This window comes from Myotis nattereri (genome assembly GCF_964212035.1).
Source record: "Myotis nattereri genome assembly, chromosome: 1".
In the NCBI taxonomy this organism is placed as follows: domain Eukaryota; kingdom Metazoa; phylum Chordata; class Mammalia; order Chiroptera; family Vespertilionidae; genus Myotis; species Myotis nattereri.
The window spans coordinates 39,025,108-39,051,620 of NC_138075.1; the positions used below are offsets into that span (position 1 = coordinate 39,025,108).

General features: G+C 43.2%; 1 protein-coding gene across 1 annotated transcript in view; it reads right to left on the bottom strand.

Moving 5' to 3' along the window:
• The window catches only part of SAMD4A (sterile alpha motif domain containing 4A), a 211,276-nt gene that overhangs the window by 54,561 nt on the left and 130,202 nt on the right, over positions 1 to 26,513 (bottom strand). Inside the window, exon 3 of the mRNA XM_081101343.1 lies at positions 25,259 to 25,777. Within this exon, the coding sequence (XP_080957469.1) occupies positions 25,259 to 25,777 (519 nt within the window). The remainder of the gene's footprint in view (positions 1 to 25,258; positions 25,778 to 26,513) is intronic.

Below are 26,513 nucleotides of genomic sequence, written 5' to 3' on the forward strand. Positions count from 1 at the left end.
GGTACCACAACCAGTAATCTGGGGCCCTGTGGTGGGAATCTTTGGGGAAGAAAAGATTAATAGGAGTACAAGAATACATTTTTTTAAAAACAACAACAAACAAAACCAGAATATTTGATCAGTGACATCATGCAAAAAAACAAACAAAACAAAACAAAAAAGACAAAGTAACACCAGTCGCATTTATGGCCAAGTATAGATTTGTGTAGGGAGTGGGGGGAGAAGAGTATTAATTACTAAGGTTAAAATTAACATGCTCTGCCCTTGTGGCTTCAGGAAACAGATTAAAAGCAAATCTGGAAGGTTATATGCCTCAACGCTGCATGCTTGCTCTTTGTTTCTTGTCCAAAGGTTTGAAAAACCAGTGCTCACAACATCTGGACACCAGAAGATGATTCCCCCACACAGCTTCAGACTCCACCTCATTCTGGGGGGAAGAACAGGGAACATGCTACCAAGCCAAGATGTGGTTGGTGGACAGGGAGTTCCCGACAAGCCGGAAGGAAGCCACGCTCCCTGGGAAGATAAAGTGTATGCTTGCCTGTGCAACAAAGCCAAACAAATGGACACCCTGGAAGAGGAGAAAGCTGCAAAGAACATCACAACGGGGCTGACAAATACACACAGCGAAATCTCTTCCCCCACCCCTGAAACCTCATCTCCATATGGCACTGACGCAAAAGCATTCTGGTGCAGGGAGAAGTACCTGAGAGACCTTCCCAGTAACCTGAGTCCTTGTCACTCGTGTCAGCTCTTATTACTCTAAGGACGGCTCAGCCTTTGGGCAGAGCAAAGATGTATGTTTCTGCCTTCACATTATCACTTAAACATTTGGGCTTTTAGGAAGCAAATTAGAATGTTTCTGGCAGACTTTTATAGCTGCATTAATCTTTGGGACATTTCATTTGTCCTCTCTTGTCTGTTTCTATAATGGCAAAACTGTGTGTCATCCCATAGAAAACCTATTTTAGATAACTGCTCTTGGATGTTACATTGTCATTATTTATGAAATAAGTTAGACCAGAAGGCAATCTACGTACATTTTGTAGAAAATAGCAGAATTTTACTCACAAATTTAACTTCAACTCAAGCAGTCAGTCCTAAAAGGAAACTCCTCTCATTCCATTCTATCAAAACCAATGACATCAACCATGGAAATAATTTAACACCACTGAAGCAGATGTTTAAGCCAATTCAAGGAACTGCGGGATCAGCCCAGCCATTTCTAAAGTTCCTGTGCACTGGGTTAACTTCTACTTTCCTGCATTATGTTTCTTTTCATGTGCATAGTTATATGTATATGCACTTAACCCTGAGGTTTGTCCATGGAATTTCTACTCACATAGAGAGTGAACTGATGTCCAGAAATGAGCATCGATAAAGCTGCAGAATTTGAATTATTTTTTTTTAATGACACCAAGAAAATAATTGAGTTAAGCAAGTGGCCAGGAGTGGATTTAAGTGGATATTTCCTTTGTTGCTTTCCAATGTATCTGTAAAAAATGCTCTAGTCACCGTGCTTAAGGAAGAGAGGCGGTGGAGAAATTCAGAAAGATAGATGTTTGATGACAAAATCTCCCTCTTACCCCTTTTTAAGAAGATAACTCCAAATGTAACTGGGGACCTCAGCTCACATGCCTCTCCAGGGAGTCCTTCTTAGGCTTACAAAATACAATGTCCATCTGTGTTCAACACCACCCAGGCTGCTAACAGAGCATGGGTACCAGCAAAGCAATCCAAGTTTGGAATGGCAAACAGCCAGGGTTTCATGACTGAGCAACCCAGCCTCCCCCCCCCCCCCCCCGCCCCCCGAGAGCATCGGTCTCAATTCACGGTCAGAGTCATTGAACAAATCATCAGGGTATCATCCTTTTACATCCTGACACCACTAGCAACACTTATCCAAAGGAGAGGTGGGTCAATCACTTGAAAGGGGCTAATAAGGAATATTTTACAATCTTGTCTACTAACTCTGTCTTGAGCTGAATTCCAGGCAAAGCCTTCATGGTTTCTGGAGGTTCAAGTTTCCCAGATAAAAGGGCAAAGTGGCTTTTAAAAGCAATGGCACTGAGTAGGCAAGGGCCGGCATCATTAGCAGATGCGTGAAGCTACTGCCATGAGGGTCTCAACTTAGCACCAGCCAAATGCATGCCTGGTGCCAGGATTTCTCTGAGCATGAAACTCTGAACCTTTGCCTCAATCAAGCAACATTCTTTTTTTCTTTCCTTTCCAGTGTCAGGAGAAGGGTTGTAACTAATTGGAAATGTATTACGTATTCCTGGCTAATGCTTCACTGAGTTCCTTGATAGAAGAATGAGAACTGGAGATTCTCAGCACTGTGGCTAGTAGGGCAATTTACTGATTAGTGAATTGGTTCTTGTTTTCATTAAAGCATCCATCTACATGTCAACTGTAACAATGCACATTAATGACCATTCAAAAAAACTCCACAGTTTGAGCGTACATTGCTAATCAGATGATTTCTGTGGTTGTTTTTGCTAATTAAGAGCAACCGGATGGTTTAGGGTCTCCTGGCTTCTTAATTATATTTGATTGAATCACCATGTGATTCAAGACAAGCTCTTGAGACATCACACACCCCAATTCCCGCTTTCGTTTCTATTTCAGCCTCTTCTTGAATTCGGAACTGTCACAACCTGACCCCGTGGGTGTTGGAACACGGAGAGATTGGTACTGCATTTGTAAAATTGATTTACTGTGGTCTGTAATTACACATAACGATTTGAATGTTTGACTTGGCACTGCATTTTTCATTTAAACCATACCGTTCTTCCCTACCCCAGAGAATCAGCATTTACGTAATTGCTCTCAACTCATCTACTTGGGTATTATAAATCAGTCCTGGAATAAAAGACTTCCAGAGACACTGCAAGCATGAGGTTCCTGGAATAATTCAGCCCCTGACTGGTCTAGTTTAAGAATAGGCTTGAAGAGCATGAATTTCTTAGTGGATATGACGTGGCAAGGCTATCAGGAGCCTTCAGATCCCAGCAGCAAAGAGAACAGCAGTTGGACTATGAGGAGGGCTGGGCTAAGCTCCCAAGGCCAGCACAGGTCCACAGGTCGGCTCCTCGTCTGCTCTGGGTCCTCCTTCACCTGTCAGACAAACTGTAGAGTGTGCGTGTCCTATTACATGTCTTATATACTCTTGATCCTCATTATTTACAGAGTCTGTATTTGCAAATTCACCTGTTTGCTAAAATGTATTTGTAGCCTCAACATCAGTACTCGCAGCATGTTCATGGTCATTCTTGGACGCACTCAGAGTGGCGAAAATCGGAGTCCCTGATGCACATGCTCCTCATTGAGGCAGGGCAGACATTGGTCTGCCTTCCCATTTCAGCTCTCACACTATAAACAAGTGTCCTCTCCGAGGTCTTTTTAGTGTCCCATCTGTCTAATTTACGTGCGTTTTATTGGTGAATTTGCTGCTTAAAATGGCATAGCGCTATGGACGGACCTGGAGAGTATTATACTAAACGAAATAAGCCAGTCAGAGAAAGATAAGTATCACATGATCTCACTCATATGTGGACTCTCATGAACAAAATAAACTGATGAACAAAATAGAACCAGCGACACAGAAGCATGGAACAGACTGACAAATCTCAGAGGGAAGGTTGGGGAGGATGGGTGGGTGGGAAGAATTCAACTAAAAAACATGTATGCATATACCAGTATTGCATAACCCATGGACACAGACAACAGGGTGGTGAAGGCCTGGGTTGGGGGGCAGGGTCAGGCTAGAAGAGCTCAAGGGGGGGGGGGGGAGAAAGGGAGGGCATATGTAATACAATAAAGATTTAAAAAATAATAAAATAACATGGCATAGTGCTGCCCTGGCTGTATGGCTCAGTTGGTTGGAGCATTATCCCATACACCGAAAGGTTGCAGGTTCGAGTCCCGGTCAGGGCATATGCCTAGGTTGTGGGTTCAGTCCCCATGTGGGGTGCATATGAGAAGCAACTAATCAATGTTTCTCTCTATATCGATGTTTCTCTCTCTCCCTTCCTTTCTTTAAAATAAAAAAACATATCCTCAGGCGAGGGTTAAAGAATACCAAAAATAATATATAGCATAGTGCTGAGGTGCTGGCCGGTGTTCCCAAGTGCAAGGAGGCTGTGATGTGCTTTACAGAGAAAATGGATGTGTTAGATTAGCTCCATTCACCCATGAGTTATAGTGGTGTTGGCCATGAGTTCAATGTTAATGAATCCAACATTATATATTAAATAAAATGTCTTTAAACAGAAACACACGTAAAACTAAGTTATGTATTAATCAGTGGATGAAAATGTGAGTCTTGCACGAACCCACCCTGTATGTCTCCAGGAGCAATGATTCAATATTTGTGAATTTAGTGTTCACAGTGACTTTATAGAACATAACTATTGCAAGTAATGGGAATTGATCGTATGTATATATTGATACAAACTGTTCATTCCACCTCCCTGCCTGTGACATTTTCTCACATCTGCCATGTTTTTGTTCTCAACCGTGGCTGCACATTCAACTTCTTTGGAGCCTTTAAAAAATCCCGATGCCCAGGCCCCATCCTAGATCAAGTAATTGGAAATCCCTGTAATGGGGTTGAGCATCTATAATTTTAGATGTGCCTGGCTGGTTGTTTTGTGTGTTTTTTTAAAATATATTTTTATTGATTTCAGAGAGAAAGGGAGAGGGAGAGAGAGATAGCAACATCAGTGAGGAGAGAGAATCCTTGATTGGCTGCCTCCTGCACGCCCCCTACTGGGGATCGAGCCCGCAACCCGGCATGTGCCCTTGACTGGAATCGAACCCGGGACCCTTCAGTCCACAGGCTGACGCTCTATCCACTGAGCCAAGCCAGCTAGGGAGAGCCGGGGTGGTTTTAACGGCTAGCCGGGGCTGAGAACCACTGTCTTAGGCTATCTCTTTGCCTCAGTGGCCTCCAAACTCTGTCCCACATCCTGGACATCGCAAACCTCCCCAGGTTGGCTGCTGCTTCTGCCTGGTCTTACAAACATGCCCCCAAAGATTAGAGGCATCTTCTTTACTTTGCAAGTGGTTTTTAAAATACAGCATACAAATCATCGCTTCACCCAGTAATATATCTTACTTGCTTTGGGCTCACATGCAGAATTCTGCTCAGACTCTTCAGCCCAGGATTTTAACACTCTTGCCCTGCCCTCCAGGTAAAGTAAATTATATTCTGGTACCAGAATTCCAACCCAAACAATACCTGGAAAGAAATTTCTAATGACTCCCTAGACAAATGTTTGGACTTTGGAGGTTAGTGTCTAACCTCTTGGTGTGGCCATTCACGCTAGCTGAGGAGGAAGAGTGAGTCAGGGGTCAGCCCAGGTCCTCTCTGGCTGTGAATCGGCTTCAGAAAGCTCCAAGCAGATTTTCTCTTAGTCTGGAAACTCGGTTGGTAAGAGCACCTCTGATTCCCAAAAGACAAAAACTTGTGCTCTAGATCCATGAACCAGCAGCGCTGGCATCATCTGGGAGCTTGTTCGAAAGGCTGGACTCTCAGGCCTCACCCCAGATCCACTGAGTCAGGATCTGCATTTTAAGATCCTAGGAAATTGGTGTGCACATTCAAGGTGAAGTGCACCGGCCCAACTTGCCAGCTGGACACACGTTCTCTTGATGCTGGGGTAGGAGCCAACCACAACAAAATCAGCCTGCTGAAGTGAGAAGAATTTGGGATTTGGGTTGGAAGCCGTATAAGCTTTCAGTGCCTCAGTTTCCACGTTTAGTAGATATGTTTCCCCCATTAGTAGATAATGGGGAAATGTCAAATTATTTAATGTACATGAAAATGTTTTGCAAACTCTAAAGTGCTATAGAAATATTAGTCATTAGTTGTCAGAGTAAGAATAACCCGATATAAACCAACACTGCTAATGGAAAAATCAACTCAAAGTACTAGCCAATCTAAGGACATTCATGGAGCATTTTCAGCATATTACATGTGGTATGAAAATATCTCTGCTTACTTGATAGTGTTTCACAGATGTACAAGAGATGAATTTTACATCCTTTTCATACCAAAGAGTGTCTTCCATGCTCTTTCAAAATCCTTATCTACAGGGACAGACTTTCCTCCATCCCAATCAGAATGATCTTCCTTTGATTCTGACTCAACAACCTGGTCTTTCCTCCCCCGCATTTTAAGTTCTCACATTTCATTTCTATTTTCTGAAGGGTCAGGGTATGCAAATCTCCTTCTTTTCCATTGAATTTCAGTGTTCAGAACTTCTCATGAGACCTTCTCTTTGTCCTGACATTGGTAAGCAGCACTGATAGACCGAAGTCCTTACTGAAGGACTCCGTGATAATTAGAAATTTAAGCCAAGAACCTATTACATGGGTGGGTGACACTGGGTTCTGCACATGCAAAGCAAGGAGTTGGAACAGATTAATAAATTCATTCATTCATTCATTCACTCACTCATTCATCAGACATTTGTTGAGTGCCCATCATGTGCCATGCTCTCAGAGCTGAGAGCACAATGTTAAAAAGCCATTGCAGCCCAGTGGATGATCTCTCAGCCCCTTGCTGAGCCTCTCTGCGCTGATGCTATTTATTAGCAACTTTATGCAGTGCCATTCTCACTCAGATAAGATATTGTCCCCACATTATTTATTTCTCCATATTTTTTAAAAGTCTGCCTTGTAACACCAATAGAACAGCCAGCCAGGGTGTCTGGGTAAAGGAGCTGCCAGCTGCTCACCGCAGGCTAGATTCTGGAAAAGGGAAGGCACTAAATTAGATCATTCCTCCCCCTTCCAGGCTCAGCCCAATGCTCTCATTTCTCCTGCACATTTTAGGCTCTCATCAAAGTGTGACTGACTGACTGAATTTCAGACTCCTTATTCTGTTTTCCTTCTTGACCTGCCCGGGGCTGGGGATACTGTACTGTCATTTCCCCAGATGCAACCTAAAAGACTCATCCTTAAGGACTACCTTTCCTCTGAAGAGAAGGCCATATGAGACTGAGCACAACATCCCTAGCTACCATTTGCCAGTGCTGAGTAAGTATCAGGTACTCAGCCAAATATGTATACATATTGCTCCATATAATCCTCCTCTAATGCCTTCTAAGGTAGGGTCCATCATTGTTCTCCTGCCCCCTCCCCCCTTCTCCCCCCACTCCCCTGCCCAACACACACACACACTTCACAGATAGGAGGCTGAAGTGCAGAGAGTAGGGGACTTATCAAAGATCAGACAACTAGGAAGGGGCAAGAGAGAATCAGGTTCAAAGCTTAAGGTTCTTTAACTTTCAAGCCTGCATTCTTAAGCCCAATACCACATGGTTCCTTGTGGCAGAAAGAACTCTGGGCTTAGGCTTTCAGCCCTGACACTGAGCTCTCAATATGCAAAACCCTGAGCAAGTCTGTTGGCTCCAGGTCTCAGTGTGCTAGAGAACAGTTACAACAATGGTAGTACCTCTTCTACCTCCCTCCCATGGTTGCCGTGGGATCAGATGCTGCCTGCATCATCCATCCATCCAATTCTGCTAAGCATCTGCCATTTGCTGAACATATGCTGGACACTATAAGCAACGATGAAGGCCCACTAAGATGATGTATGAAATAATACTTTTGAAATATGAGTTGTTACCTTCCTATAGAAAGAGTTTAAGCTAACCTCCTTATTCATTCACTCATTCAACAGTGAGCATCTCTATGCACAGGGCACTGCGTTAGTCATTAGGGCTGCAGATGCCAAAAAGAGTATAATAAAAGAGAGAACTGCACAGATGCAAAATATCTTCCATCATTGACTAAGCCATCACCTTTCATCATTTAGAAGCACACAGCAGCTAGGAGCTGTCAGGCAGTGTTAATATTCTAAGTAACACTCTGCATGAAGGTAAAGAATTGCTGAAGGAAGTAAAAATTTTAGGTGATTTCAATTTCAATTAATTTGTCACAATATCTCAAGGACCCATAAGTGTGTTTTTTTTAAAGTATATTTTTATTGATTTTAGAGAGGAAGGGAGAGGGAGAAATAGAAATATCAATGATGAGAGCAAATCATTGATAGGCTGCTTCCTGCACGCCCCACACTGGGGATCAAGCCCGCAACCTGGGCATAAGCTCTTGACCAGAATTGAACCCGGAACCCTTCAGTCCGCAGGCCAATGCTCTATCCACTGAGCCAAACTGTCTAGGGCTCATAAGTGCTTTTGAGGAGGTGGTAATGCACTAGGACAAGCTGCCTCTGTGAATCCCAGCCCTCCATTTCAGGATGACAGTATCAGGGGAAAGATATGAAAGTCAAAAAAGCTCTCCTCTCTTGTTTCTGTGGTAAATATGTTGTTTCCTTGCAAGCTGGTTATTGCATGCAGTAATTTAAAATCCATGGCTCTAAGTAGCATGAAGATTATCACTGAATCTGAAATCACCTGCATTTCTTTTCCATTTGGGCTTTCCCCAGATGGCTCACAAAGCTTATGGTTTTGGTCTTGTGTGGGTGTTCTGAGGGCAGAATCAGGCAAGCATCTGCCTAAAAAGTCAAACCAGAATATTTTCATTTTAAATTAGAAGCTGGAGGAGCAACAGACTTAAGAGAAACAACCTAGTCCCCTCCCCCTTCAAAGATGTAAGATAACCATGATATTTCCCTAAATGAAAAGCTGTGCTTCAAGAATGGTCCCTCCTGAAATGAACACTGACTCACCAAGTGCTCAGTGCGGTGGGTGTTGAGCTTTTCATTCTTGAGTCAAGCCCTCAAAAGAATTGGCAGAGAGCAATGCCAATGTTTTATTGAAAAGTACATAGATGCCGTTGTTTAAGTGCCCAATGGAATGGGTCCTGATGGAATGTTAATGATGGTGCTACCTTCTTGAGCTCTGTTTCCAAAAATATTATTTTCGGAAGACTGGAATGTGTAGCACTGCAATTTATTTCCCCCATTTATTTACTGCCTAATTATCTCAGAATTCCAGAACTTTAAAGCTGGAAGGAACTTTGAAAATATGACTTAGGAATCATCTAATCCACCCCTTGCCATTTTATCGCTCTATCAGAGACCTAGAAAGATACAGCAATTCCCAAGCTAACTCAACAAAATTGATATTGAAGCTATGACTGAAATGTCAGTTTTTGGTCTTCACGATTCATATTATATCAATGGTCACTAGTCTTCATATCAATGCCATTGACAGAGAGGGGAAGAAAAATAGATCTGTGATATAAAACAGATAATCCCTCACGTAACTCCAAAGCAATGTATTGCAGGATCTAAATGTTGAGGCCTATAGATCTGTACAACAGTGCAAACAGTGTAACTATCAGGAAAAGTTCCATGTTGAAGAGGGAGTTATAGAGGAGGTAAAGATACTTCAAATACTTTCCATTAAGTTTACACTTGATCTTAGCCAAAAGACTGAGAAGCAATTCCATTAAGTTCAAGAGACAGATTTCCCCCCACTTAAAATCAATGGCTATCAGTAGCTTAAAGTTTGTTTTCATTACCTAAACCTCAATGATTAAAATAATTAGGATAGTTATTATCAGGCTATAGACATTGTACAAGGAGATCTATATTACATGTCATTCATTAGTTTATTCATTCAACAAGTATTTATTCAACATCTAACAATATGCTAGGCAGTATTTTGGGCAACGGGAAGACTGCACTGAATAAAATCACGTCCTTGACCCCTTGGAATTTATATTCAAGTGGGGCGTTAGATAATAAACAAGTAAATTAAACTAGACTTTCAATTTATGCAGCTGTTACTCTGTTTCTTCAGCAAATTCACTAAAATGACAGCAAAGACATAAACCCACAAGGAAAAGGATGCAGGAGAGAGATGACTGGAGATGACAGTGGGTATCAACATAATTTTGGAAACTGGAAAAGAGAAGGACATGGGATAACTAAGTAGACCAAAGAAAGGTAGCATGTATGCCCATAGCAAGGGGAATCATGCAGTTCATGTGGCAGAACTCCCAAGAACTTCAGCAGGTACTTCTGAAGGCAGAAGTGCAGAGAGGGGTCGAAAATAGGAGGCTTCATAGAAAGTATGTCGAAGGTACAGAGAGATCCTTGGGTTCTCTTTCCCACCCCACAAAAACCAGGTGAGTCTCCTCTTAGCATCTTTCTTCTAACAGCCCCTAGAACCAGGAAATCAGGCCTATATCTTTCACGAGGAGACGCGGATTCCTCTGCAGTGGTCGGCAAACTGCGGCTCGGCAAACCACGGCTTGCGAGCCACATGCGGCTCTTTGGCCCCTTGAGTGTGGCTCTTCCACAAAATACCGGCTCTTCCACAAAATACCGACTTCTGCACATGGGCCACGAAGTTTCACTTGCACTGTGCGTGTGCGCCCGCATATGGCATTTTGTGGAAGAGCCACACTCAAGGGGCCAAAGAGCCGCATGTGGCTCGCAAGCCGTGGTTTGCCGACCACGGCTCTAGGGGAAATGGACACTACATGAAAAAAAGAATCCTAGCTGGTGATATGTGTGAGTCCCCAACAAACAGCCAGGCCAGGTCCCTACCTAATCTCTCTGTGATGAAATTCACACACACAAGGTTCTAGTGCCTTCCTCTTCAATGAAAGAACTCTTATTTGAGAAACAGGGTCCAAAACAAACAGAGAAAAAAACCCTCCAAATATGGGAGCAGAAAAAGACTTCAAAAATCAACTGTAATGTCTTCAGAGATATTAGAAAAAATTTTCACCCGTGAAATAAGAACAGAATGCAAGACAAAAAAGATCATTCAAAGAATAAGAAAGAACTCTTGCAATTTGAAAATATCATAGCAAAAACTTAAAAATTATATAGTAAGTTTGGAAGATAACTTTATAGAAATCACCTAGAAAATAGAGCAAAAAGACTGCAAGTAGGGGAGAAGAAGTTAAGGAAATTAGAGGATTGATAAGGAAGAGTTATTTACATAATTAAAATAAGTTCCTGGAAGAGAAACTTTAGGAGGTGGATCCAAGTTTGGGCAATTTTGGAAAATCAGACAAATCTTTGAACTACAGGACTTGAGGGAAAGCAAACATCTCTAGCACCAAAGACCCCAACTCCACTTTGTGATGGGCTTAGAGACAGGACTCCCACTGCAATCCTCAGGACTGTCATGGACTTGTTTGAGGTAGAAATTTCACTAATTTCTAGATAGACTTGGCATTGGCACTCTATAGAGTCTTTAAGTTGAAGATAAATCTAGCTGTCAAGCAGGTTTCCTCTAGCGTTCCAACAGCTCAGCCAAATCTATTCAGATCTTTGCCAGTCTGGAGCGTTCCCAGGGGCTGAGTCTAAGCTAACTGATTGAACAGAGTGAGAGGCAGAGCGGAAAGATGTTTCTCTGCCCTCTTCTTCCCCAAAGCCTGGATTCTTAAGTGAATCACCCTCGCAAATGCTTCCTTTCTTCCAGTCCATACCACTGAGGGTGGCACGGTGGTTTCACAGGGTCAACTTCTCCGCAAGTAAACCATTTACCCAATATGAGCAAGTGCCAGCCAAAGCAATCTCCTGGGTCAAGGAATTTCAGCACCCTTTTCTGCTTGAATCCCACCAGGTTGAGAGTTTGACCCCTGAGTGTGTGTAAAGCTTCTTGCTCCTAAGCCATTAGAGGGGCAGCCAAAAATTAAAAGCCTTAGTTAAGGATAGGAACTTATCTTTTTTCCTGGCACCTCTGTGGCTATTTTCAGTGTGAAGACCCAAGAAGTACACATGAAATCCTTCACTGGCTCTGTCCTTTAAGAAAAAGCACTTATTTCTTGTATTGACATTTCTACGAAGTTTGTTCACGCAACTACAAAAGGATGGAAGGCAGCTCACATACAGGCGCATAGACATGAGTGAGGAGATGGTCATGAGTGTGACCCCAGCGTTGAGCTATCCCAGTCAAGCCCTTAAAGAGCTTTTCTCTGAGCAACTGCTCCTCCAGCACCCCATAATTAGCCTGCTCTCTGGACTGCATACAGATGGAGTGGCTGGGGAAGAGGAGCAAGAGAACAACTCTAGAAGCAAAAACAAATTAGGCAGCTGTCTAGCCAGAGAGAGATCACCAACAGAAAATTAGGAAAACAACTGGGACCATAAGGAACTTTAAATTCTTTTTCACAGATCTCACAGGCTTGAAAAGAAAGCCTCAAGCAACACATTATTTGCTTACAAGCCATCTACCTTCTCTGAGTACTGACAATACTCATTCCTGAACAGCAGGGAGCTATGCAACAAGCTGGCCTTGAATTTAGGATCTGCAGCTCAGGTCCAGATTTAGGGACTTGGCTGGTCTCAACCACATTGTCGGCCTCATAACCAAAGCAGAGACCCTCTTGGGAGTAAAAAACTCTCCTACTTTGAAGCGAAGCCCACAATGCTTTGAGATTCCAGGTAAATTTGGAGCTACATTGTCAAAAGTAAACAGACACACAAGTGTAGTCATTTTTACCCAAAGATGCCATTATTGTACTTGTCGTAAGCTCTGACTTTTAGAATAACAAACGTTAAGTTGGGATATTAAAATTATCCTGCTAAACCTAGTAGAGTTAATAACAATATCACAGGCACAGAATAATTCCTCAGATAACAATGAGCATATAGAAAGAATTCCCTTTCTCACAACCTATCTCCTTGGGGCCAAATGACTATGAAATTCTTGCAGCTTTCCAAGTGTGCTGCAATCTTGAGCATTCTCCCAATGCATCCAGTGGATGCAGACCCAGGCATCATTCCAGCCACGCCCTTACGTGGCTCTCCTCAACAAGCTCTCTCTCCAGCCCCTGAAGGTATTCAGGAAGACTTCCCTCTGCATTTACAAACTCAGCCTGAGGTGGAAATGAGCAGCACTGCCCACCCGGTTCATCCAAAGACATATGAATGGGACTTGTTAAAAACAGCAAACCAAAAGCAAGAAAGTCACCTAAAGAATGCCAATGTACTAATCAGAGAACTATGATACCTATCCCAAAATAAAACCACCCGATGAAATCCTTCAACATTTGTTATTTAAAAATACTTTATACATTAACTTTGATAGAGAATCTCAGGAGCTGAGGCCCTTTACCTGATTTTAAGAGTTCCTATCAATGAAGATCATTTAAAAACCAAGACTTTGTACCCCAAGTCATAGAAGAATTATCTGATTCAAAAAAAGGTCATTTCAAAATAAGGTTATTTCCGGCAATGTTTTCAGAATACAGCACTGTTTAAAGGAGACTTGTATATAGTATGTGTCCTCTTCCAAGGAGACTTGTATATAGTATGTGTCCTCGTCCAGAAGCTTCACACCTTGAGATTAGTGATAGATCAGGAGAGTGTGCTCAGTTTCATAACACCTGTCACCATCACCCCTTGTCCACTGATGCTACTCGGGGACTGCCTCTTGGGAAGCTGGGACTAAGAGATACACGTCTAATTTGATTTTAACTTGGATATAGCAAGAGTTGTGGGGGTTTTTAATCCAAAATGGGTAGAAGCTTTTGGGACAGAGCCCCAAAGCTGCATGCCCTGCTTCCACTGTGGAAATGTTTGACATAGTGGTATGGGAACAAGACCAGTAACCTGCCAAATGTTTATCAGATCTCTTAAAACAGAACCTTCAAACGGTCCTCTTCTAACAGACTCCCATCACAAGAGTGGCTTTCAAGAGCCTATGATCTAGGCACCAGGCAACTGAACCTGGTAATTCCTCTTTTTTTAAAACAATTTTCTCTCTTTAAGCTCAGAAAGGACAGAAAATCCACATTTGGATTCCACATGCCTTGGAATTTCACCATCACCAAGATCTTTACCTGGAATCCTTGCCAGTTTTCTATTCTCTCTACATGACCAAGGATCTCATGGAAGTACCCTTCCTATTAATACTACTCCAGGCTATATTACCCTGTCTTTTCTTTTAGAATATCTTCTTTCTCCCTTTTATTTTTCATAGGTAATATATGGCATTAACAAGGCACTCCCTTCAAAAGATAGAGGGAAAGTAATTCCCCCAAGCCCTGACTGCAGACTTCCCAGATTCACATTCCAGGTATTGGTTACTGGTGTTCGCATTCTTTTAAAAATGTGGGGGACCAAAACCATATAATGTTCTTACTGAGTGTGTGGTTAATTCAGAGAATAGGAGGGGGATCTCCTCCTGGCCTTGGCGGGTGCCAATTCTCCTAGACTAGCCCAACACATTGCTTGACATTTCATTCTCCTCCATCCATTCAGCCCAGTATAACAGCACAGAATGCTCACCACCAGTGCACAAGGAGTTGGAGATTTTTCTACCTTGGAAGCATAGAGTGCAAGGCCAGAGAGGGTCTCTAGGGTCCACCCCACATCATGCCTTCATAAGGAAGTAGCAGTTCTTGGGAGAGGGAGATCACACGCTGAGTTTGGGGCAGCGACTTTCCTGATCCACTGCTCTGTTCACCTTGGCACTAACTCGTGGCACCCTCTCCCTGGACACATTTCCCTGGCCTGTATCTATGTGTCACTTATCTGCAGGCAATCCTATTCTGTTACTTAAGGGTCATTTTTATATTAAAATAATATCCTTATACTTAGTACTAATTAGAAAAATTGTTCGTGTTAGCAATGGATCCCATAGAAGCAACATTAACAAATTTTTACCTTCTTCTTGACTCTTTCTTTTTTTTTAAATTTCTGGTCTATTTTAAGGTATTTAGTAAGATGCATCACTGGAACAGACCTTAAAGGGATACTGGTGGTATTTGTGGAAGGCTGGCTCTTCACCTCTCCATAGAGTTGAATGAAGTATCTTGATATCCAGGTTAGCATATTGGAAGAGGGAGCCCATTGCACCCTTGTTTACTGCAGAGCCTGCTCAGTGGAAGAAGCACCCCTTACTGCATCAGCATTAACAACCAGCGAGAAATAATAATGAGGGCTATCACTTGTTGAGCATCTCCCTAATGGAAAGTGCTTTATACACATTTCTCATTTAATCCTCACAATAACCCTTAGAACTAGCTCTCTTTACTCAGCTCCTTTTAAACAACTTGCTGGACCAACCCAGCATTCTCCAGTCCCTTTAGACTACTTAGTGATGCCCATGGCTCATTGGCTCCTTAAGGACTGTAATTTACTTGTGTTTCTGCTCCCACCGGCTGATTTGTGGGTGTACCAAGAGTTAGTTGAATTTGTTCCCAAACCTGTTTATGCCAGTGCACTTATTATGGTCAATATGTTAAATTAAAAGGTATAACAGCGGTGATGACATATGAATTATAAAAAAGTTAATTACACAAAAACTTTGTTACATGCTTTAGAAATAGTCATTGTTTTACTTAAAAATCTACTGTTGAATTCAGTGTGAGAGAACTATAAGCTAAATTTTTAAAAGAAATAAAAACAATTTAGAAAGATTCTATACCCTGATTGTTTTTGCAAATGTCCTCAAATGCCCGCTCCATTTTAAAGAAATCACAGACAATAATGCATCAAGGATGTGATTTATGCAGTAAAGACCAAGACCTGCCACAGTCAGGAGCCCAAAGCAAGGGTCATAACTCTCCACAAAAGACCACACATTAATGTATGTATCTATCCTTTAAGTTAAAATCATATAAGGTCTTTTCCTTTTCAAACAACATCCTGCTTTAAATGGCTCTTGTAATAACCACATCAACTAACCATCCTGATCAAGGTAATTAAGAGGTTTCTACTGCAATCAATTCTAATTTTATAGATGAGGGAAGGCGGTTTAGAGGCCAAGTAATGTGTCCATTGTCACATACCCAGTTACTGTTGGAGCTGGAATTTAAAACTAAGTCATCTGACTCCAAAGTCATGTTCTTGTTCTTGACCAAGACTGCCTCATCATTAACACCTCAAACTTGAACATGTAAAATGCCACAGTTGGCTTTAGAACTCCCTTTGCATTGCAGTGTCTAGCTGTGCAAAGGAGAAAACCAAAGTGTAAAGTAATCTGATATAAACATTTAGCGCCATACGGGTTTTGTTGGGCTCTTCCAAAACGATGCACCTCAGCCAGGTCGGCTACGGAATGAATTTCTAATTCGAGCGCTGTGCTCTCATGGCTCCGCTCTCTAATTCCAGTCATGGAATTTGTCTGTGGAAACGATCCAAATTTTGGTGAAGAACGAGTACCCCACAGTATGTTGGGAATTTTAGCCTTCCACAAAAATCCTTCCTAGCATTCTCAAGATTTTGGAACCCTCTGCCTACCTCGCTTCCCTATCTCCATACCCTTCTCTTACTTAACTTATATCTGAGGTTTTCTAATGCTGTATTTTACCTAATAGAATGTTGAAGACTAGGGCAGGGGTAAGGGAATGGCGGGAAGGATATTTACAGTGTTTAAGAGAAAGTAGATCCTCAATTGACAATAATTGCTGCCACTAAGATTTACCCTTATCTGAAACCATGAAATTTAGGGTTTAATTTGCTTGCTATTAAAGTTATCAAAAATATCTTTGCATACACACACACACACACACACACACACACACACATATATATGTTACATTCATAATACAACTTTCCTCATTGTAACCTGACTTTGTCCCTGAACATCTTAAAAGTGAGACAAGTAAAAAATAAGTAAATGCAATTACTTGTGATTAGATTATTCCTTATCGAGTTGTTTGTGGAGCAGGCACTGTTAGGCTGTGACACTAAATCTTATGAAATAACAGAAATCATAAGACTATAGGGCTCAGAGTCTTAAAGAAGCCTCCCTATCCATTTCCAAGCCTTGTTCCTCTCCTCTTCCAGGCTAGTCCCATGTAAGGCATTTATTCCAGCCAGAATCTATTCCATTTCTGAAGTACAGTGGAGAATTGGAAACACTACTGCCTTCCTCTGTAGCTCATCTAGTATTTAATAGACCTCACTGTTATTAGTCTAAAAAAAATCCTCCTGGATGGGGGGCGGATGGCACAGCCTCATGACCCCAAATGAATGTAGCCCAAGCGGGCCTTTGACTTTTCTCAAGCACTGGGATCTCCGACTCACAATCAACTAGTGGACTTCTTGCTTACTACAGTGTTTTTCTAACTGTTCCCCACGCCCCAGAAAACAAACACTAGGCGTGGTGAGGAAAAGCACAATCCTGCAAAACCACTGGACTCTGGAAACGGGAGGAGGATTAGGCAGGGGCAATATTGGGTCCTCCAAGACACCACTGAGATATCTTCACAATGTAGTGTCAGGAAGGCCAGTGGCATACTTAAAAAAAGTTTCCCCCAAAGGGGAAGGAAGCTGAACTAAATATATCTCATGCCAGCTGTTATAAATGCTTTTCAAAGGAAGCAAAGCAACTAGAGTTACCTCTTTGAAGAGCAAATGAGGGGTTAAGGCAATAATGGAATTTTTCAGTTGCATGCCAGGTTGGCTAGATTTGGGGGAGGAAGAAATTTTCCACCGAGAAAGTCTGCTGGTATAAGACAAAGTAATTCCATGAAGATTGGCACTCCAAATGATACCAGTGGCTCTAAAAGCTTGGGATGGGATGACCTGCAGCCTGCAAGACAGAATGAGTCCCCTTTTCAGTTTCCAAGGGGCCATTCACAAAGACGTCTTTCCTTCTCAGGCCTGCCTAGCGCTGTGCGGTCTCTCTCCTTCCCTTGACTACGTGTTCTGATGGTTCTTCGCAGTCTGACTAGAAGGAGTCCCAAGTGGCTGGTGGCCTTGAAAGAAAATGTGAAGGCAGAGGAAAAGGGAAGGACTTCTTGAGCCAAACAGTTATCTCTGAAAGAGCTGGCCCTGGCGGCCTGAGGGATGATCCATGGACCACTTTCCCTGAAGTCCACGTGGCCCCACGCCTCACCTCGCCTGCTGAAGTAGTGTTGTTTCAGGTGTGAGCTCCATGGGGCTGAGCCACCATCCTTTCCATAAATGGACAGACCCCCCACCTCCCAGGAAGGCCAAGAAACAAGGACCAAAGCTCAAGAAACACCCAGGCTCTGAATGTCCCTGGTTTTTTGTTGTTGTTGTTTGTTTTTTACCTTTTAAGTATGAAATAATTATAGATTTATAATGAATTGCAAAAATACTACACAGAGAGGTTTCATGTACCCATCCCCCTGCTTCCTCCAAGGTGACATTTTGCATGACTATAGTGTATTATCAACATCAGGAAACTGACCTTAAACAAGACGATAGATCATACTCAGATCTCGGCAGTTTTTGTACACATTAATTTTTTGTTTGTTTGAATTCATGCATTACTCTATGGGTGTTTTATCACATGTACACATTCAAATACCTACCTCCACAATCAAGATCACAGTATATATCTGTTAGTACTGAGACCAAATTGGTAAAATAAGTCACACAAAAAGCAAGAGTAACAATAAATGTCTCCATGAGGATTATGACAGAAGGCTAAATGACCAAATATTTCTTGAATTCCCAAAGATATTTTTCTCGTTTATTTAGGAAATTCATTAACTTCATGCACATCTGCCTAGTGAGCCAGGGATTTATTAAGTCCCTGCCTTTCAGCAAACATTTATGGCAGGGTGGGTAGACAGGCTTAACTCACACACCATCTCTTACTGAATTACAGTGGCTGCCTCAAGGGGCAAATTGAGGAGGATTCGGAGGCCACATCTGGGCTTTGCAAGAGACAGATATTATCTAACAGAGACTCTCGGCCATGGAAGAGTGGCAGCTAAATGCATGCCAAGAATGTGCCATCTCCAAACTTTCTGTGTTCTAGGCGCTGGGCAAGAAGGATAAAGACAACCCCTGCCCAACCGGTGTGGCTCAGTGGCTGAGCATCGATCTATGGGTCAGGAAGTCACGGTTCGATTTCTGGTCAGGGCACATGCCAGGGTTGCAGGCTCAATCCCCAGTAGGGGGCGTGTAGGAGGCAGCCGATCAATGATTCTTATCATTGACGTTTCTCTCTTACTCTCCCTCCCCCTTCTTCTCTGAAATCAATAAAAATATATTTGTTCAAAAGACACAACCCCTGTCCCCAAGGAGTCTGCAATCAGGAAGGAGAAGCAAACAAATCAAAAGCTGAGACACAGAACGAGAAGGCCTGACATCAAGGTACACAGGTCAGTGCGAAGCGAGCACAGGAACAGCTCCTCTTTCTCAGGGAGTCACAGACGTGGGCCTGTCTTAGGTCTGTGTGCTGTGGAGAACACCGATGCACTGGGGTGGCGGAACTATGTGGGGCAAACTCAGGGTCACAATAAAACAAGGGTCTACTAGCTACTAATTCAGTCAACCTCTGAGGGTGGGATTAGGAGGGAGAAGCAGTAACCTTGACTCTGGAGCCTGACTGCCTGGATTCAAACCCCAGTTCATCCACTTTGTGAATCTGTCAAGTTACTTAGCTGTGTTGTGCCTCAGTTTGTTCATCTGTCAAATGGGGATAACAATAATACTCAGTATGGGGTTATGAGGATTAAATGAGTTAATGTTTATGTAAAGGGTTTTGAACAGCACCCAGAATGTAATAAACACTATGTCGTTGTATGCTATTGCAGTTGATTTACTTATGAACTATGGCACCAATTTGTTAAATGTATAAATGTATTATTTTTTATCATCAGAAAAATCCATTGAGATTAAGAAATTCTAAGGTTCCATACTGTACCATTAAATTGTAGAAGGGAGCAGTTCAAATGGAGCATTTTGGAATAATTTTTGCTACTCAAAGTTTCTGAGTTTTTGCCTCATTCAGAGCTAGCAAAAGTCAGCATATTTTCAAATCCAAATGTAAAGAATGCCAACAAGAAAATCAAGTATTGCAGCGATCTGATAGAAAAAACTTTCTTCCCAGGTCCTGGTCTGCTAGTGAAGAGTGGAAAATGGTTAGACAGGAAGTCTGGGGCCAGGATGGTGGCACTGACCTTCACAAAGGGAATGCTGTGGGCCCTTAAGAAAACCAGGAGGCTCGATCTTTACCTGAATGGTTTACGTTTTCAGTAGCAGACCAGACAGGAAGCAAACCTAGAGATGCTAAGCCAGGTCCTATGCACCCTGTGTTTGAATTACTTGTGATGGCTGAAAAAAGTTCACCAAAACTTGTGTATGGTTTGTGACAGCCAGTACTTTGGTCCTTTCTGGCCCCACAGGTGTATGATGAACAATCTACACATTCTCGCTCTCAGCCATCAGACTCCTGCGTAATAAGGTATGGAAAATACATTCTTCCCTCTCTTCTGATGCTATTCAATAGACTTCTCAATCTGCCCCAACCCATTCTTCTCTGATCTCAGAAGAAAAAGCCCAGCTCTAATAGATCTCACTTGATTTAATATCTAAATGGATGAAAATAGGTTGTTCCTTGTTATATTAGGGCTTAGTTTTTGCCCCTTTTCTTAATCTTATCATAATCCCTTCCTTCAAAAACTCTGGTTCCATCATCTATTTTCAATACCTTCTAAACATCATTTTCCTCCATGTCACTGTTCCTGCACCTTCTCATTGTCAATATATAGTCTAAATCAAGCTTGTAGCTAGTTTTTCTCCCTATCTTCGCTCTTATCTCTTTGGAATCACAACTTTCTTCATCCCTTAAATGCCTGTCATGTGTGTAACACTCCCAGTTTACATCTACTGTCTATCCTTCATTAATTCTCGGTCCTCATCTTATTTGATCAATTAGTAGAATTTTATTCAGTTCATCACTCTTTCCTCCATGTAACACTTTCTTCATTTGCCTTGGCAGACACACACACTTTTGACATTTTCCCAACTTCAGTGATTTCTCTTTAGTGTCTTTTGCTGCTCCCTCCTCTGTTTCCAGGCTTCCTGTTGAAGTACCCAGGGTTGGTCCTTGGTCTTTTTCTCTATGTACATCACTATGTTGGTAATCTCAATTAGTTTCATAGCTTTACATACCACCCAATGTGCTAGTAACTCCCAAATGTCTATCTCGGAGCAGTTTTCTCTCCCAAACTACACACTCATAAATCCAACTGCCTACTAAGCACCTCTGATTGTCTAACAGACATGCAAGCTCATCATACAGGACTTTGAACTCCCAATCTTACCCTGAAACCTATTCAGTAAATAGGGACTTCCCTATCTCAACTAATGCCAAGGCCGTCCTTCTAGTTGTATAAGCAAAAACCCTGGAGTCATTCTTGAATTCTCTCCCACACACCCTCTTTTCTTCTGTTGGGAAAACTTGTTGGCTCTACTTCCAAAGTATATCTAGACTCTGACCCTGTCTCCCCCTGGCCCACTCTACTGCAGCTATCTTGGTCTGAGTCACCAGATTACTGCAATAGCCTCTTAACTGTTCTTTGTGTTTTTACCCTCGCCCTACTATAATCTATTCTTAATACAGCAGCCAAAGTGATCCCTTTAAAATGAGTCAGACCACGCCATGCATTCGCCAAAAATCCTCCAACGGCTTCCTGGTTTATTGAGAGTAAAAGCCAAAATCCTGGCAATGACCTACATGCCCTGTAGGATCTGTCCCTCCCATTACCTCCGTAACCCCGACCACTGTGTATCACACTCACTCATTCCCTTTCAGCCACCGGCCTTCTTGCGTTTCCCCAAACAGGCTGGCACTCCTCTGTTTTGGGATCTTTGCTCTCGCTTCTCCTCTGACTGGACTACTCCTCCCTCAGACACCACTTGCCTAAACAACCTCGCCTTCACGTCGTTGCTTGCACATCACCTTCTCGATGAGGTCTACTCTGATCACCCTATACCACCTCACCAGTAGGTCTGATCCTCCTGATTCTACTTTTTCTTATTTCCATGTCGCTTAATCTCTTAGACTGCAGGTTCCACGAGGAAGGACAGCTTTGTCTTGTCCACTAACATAGCCTGAGTGTCTTGAGCCGGGGAGGCATATACTAGTGCTCAGTGAACACTCCCTAAGTGAATGAACAAACAAATACGCGAATCAGTGATGCATGTCCAAGTCAATACTGAATCCTCAGCAATCCACCTGGGAACATTCCTCTGCTCCACAGCTACTGCTACTTTTATTACCTCACCACTGAGGCTTTGAAATTCACTGGCTCTGCACTCATCACTTGCTATCTGTCCACAGGCCAGTATCTCTTACAATGTTGCTCATGTCATCCCCATGCCCAAGCTGTCATGCTTGGCCACTTTAGGGCTTCAGGCCCCTCCCCTTGGTCTGCTCTTATTATCTTTACTCACTGCCATGTCCTGCGTGAACCTCTGCTTCCTCCTCACACTATAACCTGCCTGCACACTGTTACCCCCACTGCTTTGCCACAACCCATATCCCTACCCTCAGTGCCCTCCCCTGGCTCCTCCCTAGATGTCCATCCCAGTGCACTTCCTACTTCCTCTGCAAGGCTTTCCTGACCCTCCAGTTCACAATGATTTCTCCACTCCCTACATTCACAGTCCTTATAGTACGGACTCCCCCCACCACACCCCCCTCAGCTGAAACAGCCCTATACTGCCTTGTGGCAGCTCTTAGAGGTGTGTGTGTGTGTTTGGTTTTTTTTAACTACATTTTTATAAAACTCATGAATTGTTATGTAAAATCTCTGTGGATAAAAGTCTGGGGGAAAGGGAACATTTAATTTTTAATTGTGAGGCTGATTGATACGTTTTCTCTCTCTGTTTATATTATAGGCTCCCTGAAGGGGGAAACACTTCCCTTAAACTTCCTTATATCCCATAGGCTCAAACACAGCACTAAGCATCTGTGGATGAAACAAGTGTTTGCGGGGTAGTTGAATGATTCAGAATTCACAGAGGGAGGAGGCCACAAATGCTAAGGCATGTTGCTGGAGCACAATGATCAAAGGAATAAAATAATGGAGTCAACCAAGGTTAAAAATAAAAAACTGTGTAAGGAGGGTTAGTTTCTTTTCATTAACCATCATTAATGTGGCTGGTCATTTGAGAATATAAAGCACTAACTGATTTCAGTTCTTTACTTACTAGTATAATCAGGTTGTTTTGTGCAGATGTTTTTTCTGATTTGAAAGAGGGGGAAAATGCGGCTCTTCGGAGCAGCAGACGGGACCCTGACGCCTTAAGTCTGAGCCCTTTTCTACTGCGGTGAAATGGCCACAAGGCCCACGAGACCACTCTGCCAGGCTGGGGCCCAGGAAAGGTGCTTTCATCAGGTGACCATCAGAAGATGCAAATGAGGACACTGTCTGAGTATCAGTGTTTGCACTTTGCTCCTCACTGTCTTTTTTTTTTCTTTTTCCAGAGAGGAAGGAAAGGGAGAGAGATAGAAACATCAATGATGAGAATCATTGACCGGCTGCCTCCTGTACACCCCATACTGGGGATGAAGTTCAAAACCCAGGCATGGGCCCCAACCAGGAATCAAACCGTGACCTCCTGGTTCATAGGTCGATGCTCAACCACTGAGCCACGCCAGGTGGGCTGCTCTGTGGACAATGCAGAGGGGGAAAAAAAGCAATGACATTAATGTTTTGTTAAAGAGATATCATTAAAATACAAGTGTCGACACGGCCTAAGTGTTTGAATGAAACTTTATGGAGGAAAGATCTGAGCTCTTATCTTCTTTGCTCGGGAACAGGGCTCCAACCCCTTTCTTCTTCCTGTGATATGTAATCTCGCTATCTTGTTAAACCTTCAAGTCCTTTTCTGCTCAAGTGCTACACAGGGACCTAAAGATCTGGGAGGCCAGGATAGCATCTCTGCACTTCCTCCTCTCGGTGAGGCTGGTGGCCACAGTGAAAAACAGAAGTACCGGTTAACTACAATTTGATATCATCTCAAGGCACAAATCTTGTCAAGACCCAACCTTGAATGTTTAAATCAGTGGAGCAGAAAGGTGGTGGCCCAAGACTAAGGTGCAGACTAATGATGCCAACTCAACCCCTTACAACACAAAAGACCAAGTTTTGAGAAGGCAAGTGGCTCTGAGCTTGATTCTGTCCCGCTATCAAGGAGTTTTGTAACGATTTCTAGGTTCTTTCCCAGACCCAGGAAACCTGGGCCAAGAAGTTCTGTCACCCCAGCTTGCATCGTCTGCTCTAACAGTCCCAGCATCACTCTCATCACTGAAGGGTGGCGAAACTGTTCCCTGGATTACTAGTCTGTGAGAAAGACAGTCACCAGAACCTCTGACATAATAAATTAATGATGCAAAAATCACCCAATTCTCCAAATGTGCAAGTTATTGGTATCTCAATTCAAATGTAGAAAGAATTTAAATCTCATGTTGTAGCATCATCACTGCAGTATCTTAGTTATTTCCTTGGTTACCTCACGAAGGTACTGTTTCAATTGATGGAGTTATAATTCAGCACCCCTCCGTATGTGAGAAGGCCATTTTAAAAGGCCTATTTGCCAAAAAAAATCCAAGTGGTGGAAGAGGCCACGAAGCCGTCACGGCCAATTCTTAATACTCTCCTATCTTTTAGGTGGGGGTTCCCACATGTTCACTGGCATCTAAGCTCTAACCGCAGAAGCATTCCCCTGAGGAAGTCATCTCAGCACTGAGACTGTATTCACAGACTCGTGCAAACGAGCATCAAGGAGCTCTGTTTGATGACCGCCCATTCTCCCAAGCTGCTACTTTGCAGAAACACCAATGGCATTTTGAGAAGACTCCGGCCCTCGTCCCAGCTGCACGCAGGGCACTTTGCTTTCATGGTCAAAAGAGTAGGAAGCTGTCCTTTGCTGCCCCTGTGCCCCTGCAAAGCAGGTCCCGACCCACATCTCCTAAGAGGTTAGACTGAGCGAGAGAAGACCACAGCATTCACACCAGGCCACAGCACAGAGCAGCATTCTCAGTTAGCAAACCTGCTCCCCCTGGCCAGGAGGAAACGTGCCCCCCAACAACTGGGGATAACACCAGGAGATGCAAGGGAGGGAACATTCCAGGGGAAAATTTAAAAAAAAAAAAAAGGAAAAAGAAAGAAAAAGGGAAAATGCACAAAGTCCATGAGGCTGCCTGGTTAACCAGGGGTTAGAATGAGGTTTGGAAATTCACACATAACAGCATCTTGGCAAATCCAAAGACCCCGGGGTGAAAGACACGTGGGTGAAAGCATTTCTATTAGTGGAAACAGGAAGTTTCCTTCTTTCACCAAGTTATTAAAAAAAATTTTTTTTTAATCTCTTTTGTAACCCAAATTTGGACCATCAATCATTTTTACCTGCCCAGCATTTCATCCTTCCAGAGTCAAAAGAGCAACAAAGACGGGGTCCGAAGATCCCTTCCCACAGCCAATTCCAATCAGCCCTTCTCTCCCGGGGTTACCTGTGCTCAGAGCAGACATTCCCAGCAGGCATGCCACACACAGCAAGTCGCCAAACCAGACTGCGCTAAAAGGCTTCCAGGGGACTTACTTGTACTTGTGCTGGTTCCGATCGTATTGATTGTAGTGGGGACGGATGAGGAGGAGTAGAGGGGCACATGGCCGTTCTCGCACCCCAGACTTTTGTCCTGCCAGTTGGAGGCGTTGATGCAAATCCCAGAATCCCGAGAGTTCTGCCACCCGTTGAGCTTGTCGTTGGAGTTCTGTCTTTGGTGATAGTAGTGTGTCTGCCCATAATCCACAGAGTCCGAGCGGCCTCGGGTCTGGCCACCGAAGCTGGTTGACGTGCGGTCCTCCAAGTGATTCAGCCACATGGCTAAAGCACTGCGGTCTTCCAACGAGGTGGCCGGATGTATCAACGCATAGGACAGCAGCTGCCTACTCTCCTCGATGTGCTGGTTGTGTTCGATAGAGTGCGCCAGGATCTTGGGCAGCAGTTTCATATACTCTACTTTTGCGTCGAGGTTTCCTGGCTTCAGCAAAGGCAGGTGAGTTAACAGGAGGGAAATCACTTTATCCTTGGATTCCTGTTGCCATTGGTTAATGATTCCTGGAAAGGAAAACATACAGGGCACATAAGTAAACAAGGCCACAATGACACAGAACACCACACGGCAAAGAGAATGCCTGTGGGTTAGCGTCCCCATCCAGGTGCTCTGACTAAATTTTCTCAAAACAGCCCATGCATCAGATTGGATAACTGACCTCAGATTGTCAGAGGGCAGTGCCTTCAGGAAAACATGGAACAAACGTTCTTAGATGTTTTTGGTCCTTAATCTACTTTTCACTTAGGTCTCCAAAGAGGCTGCAACTACTTTGGTGCAACCAAACAGAATTACAGCCCTGGTTTTTGTTGTTGTTGTTATTTTCTTTTTCTTAGACATCTTCTGATAGATGGGGGAGGAGGAGATACAGAAGACAAAAATCTCTATAAAAGAGGCAAGTTTAATCAAGGGTCCATATCTGGAGTCCTTGAGGATAAGGCTGCTTCCCACCCCTTCCCCACCTCCAGATGTCTGTGGAAAAGTGGTTTACATCCTGGTAAAGGCAGTTGTGTGAAGTTGGTAAGACTTCTGAGATGGAGAAATATGTCAAGGAAAAAAAAATGACTCCCCTCATCCTCATGAAGTAAGCCTGCACCTTGCTCCTAAGAAGCTGACTCAGAAAACGACTGTGAGCTCAAGTCTCAAAGGAGCAATGAGCTCAGGCTCCACCGCTGATCACGTATGGAAGATAGCTTTCTCTATGTATACAAGGTCTGTCTGGTTGTCTCTATTGTGGTAAAA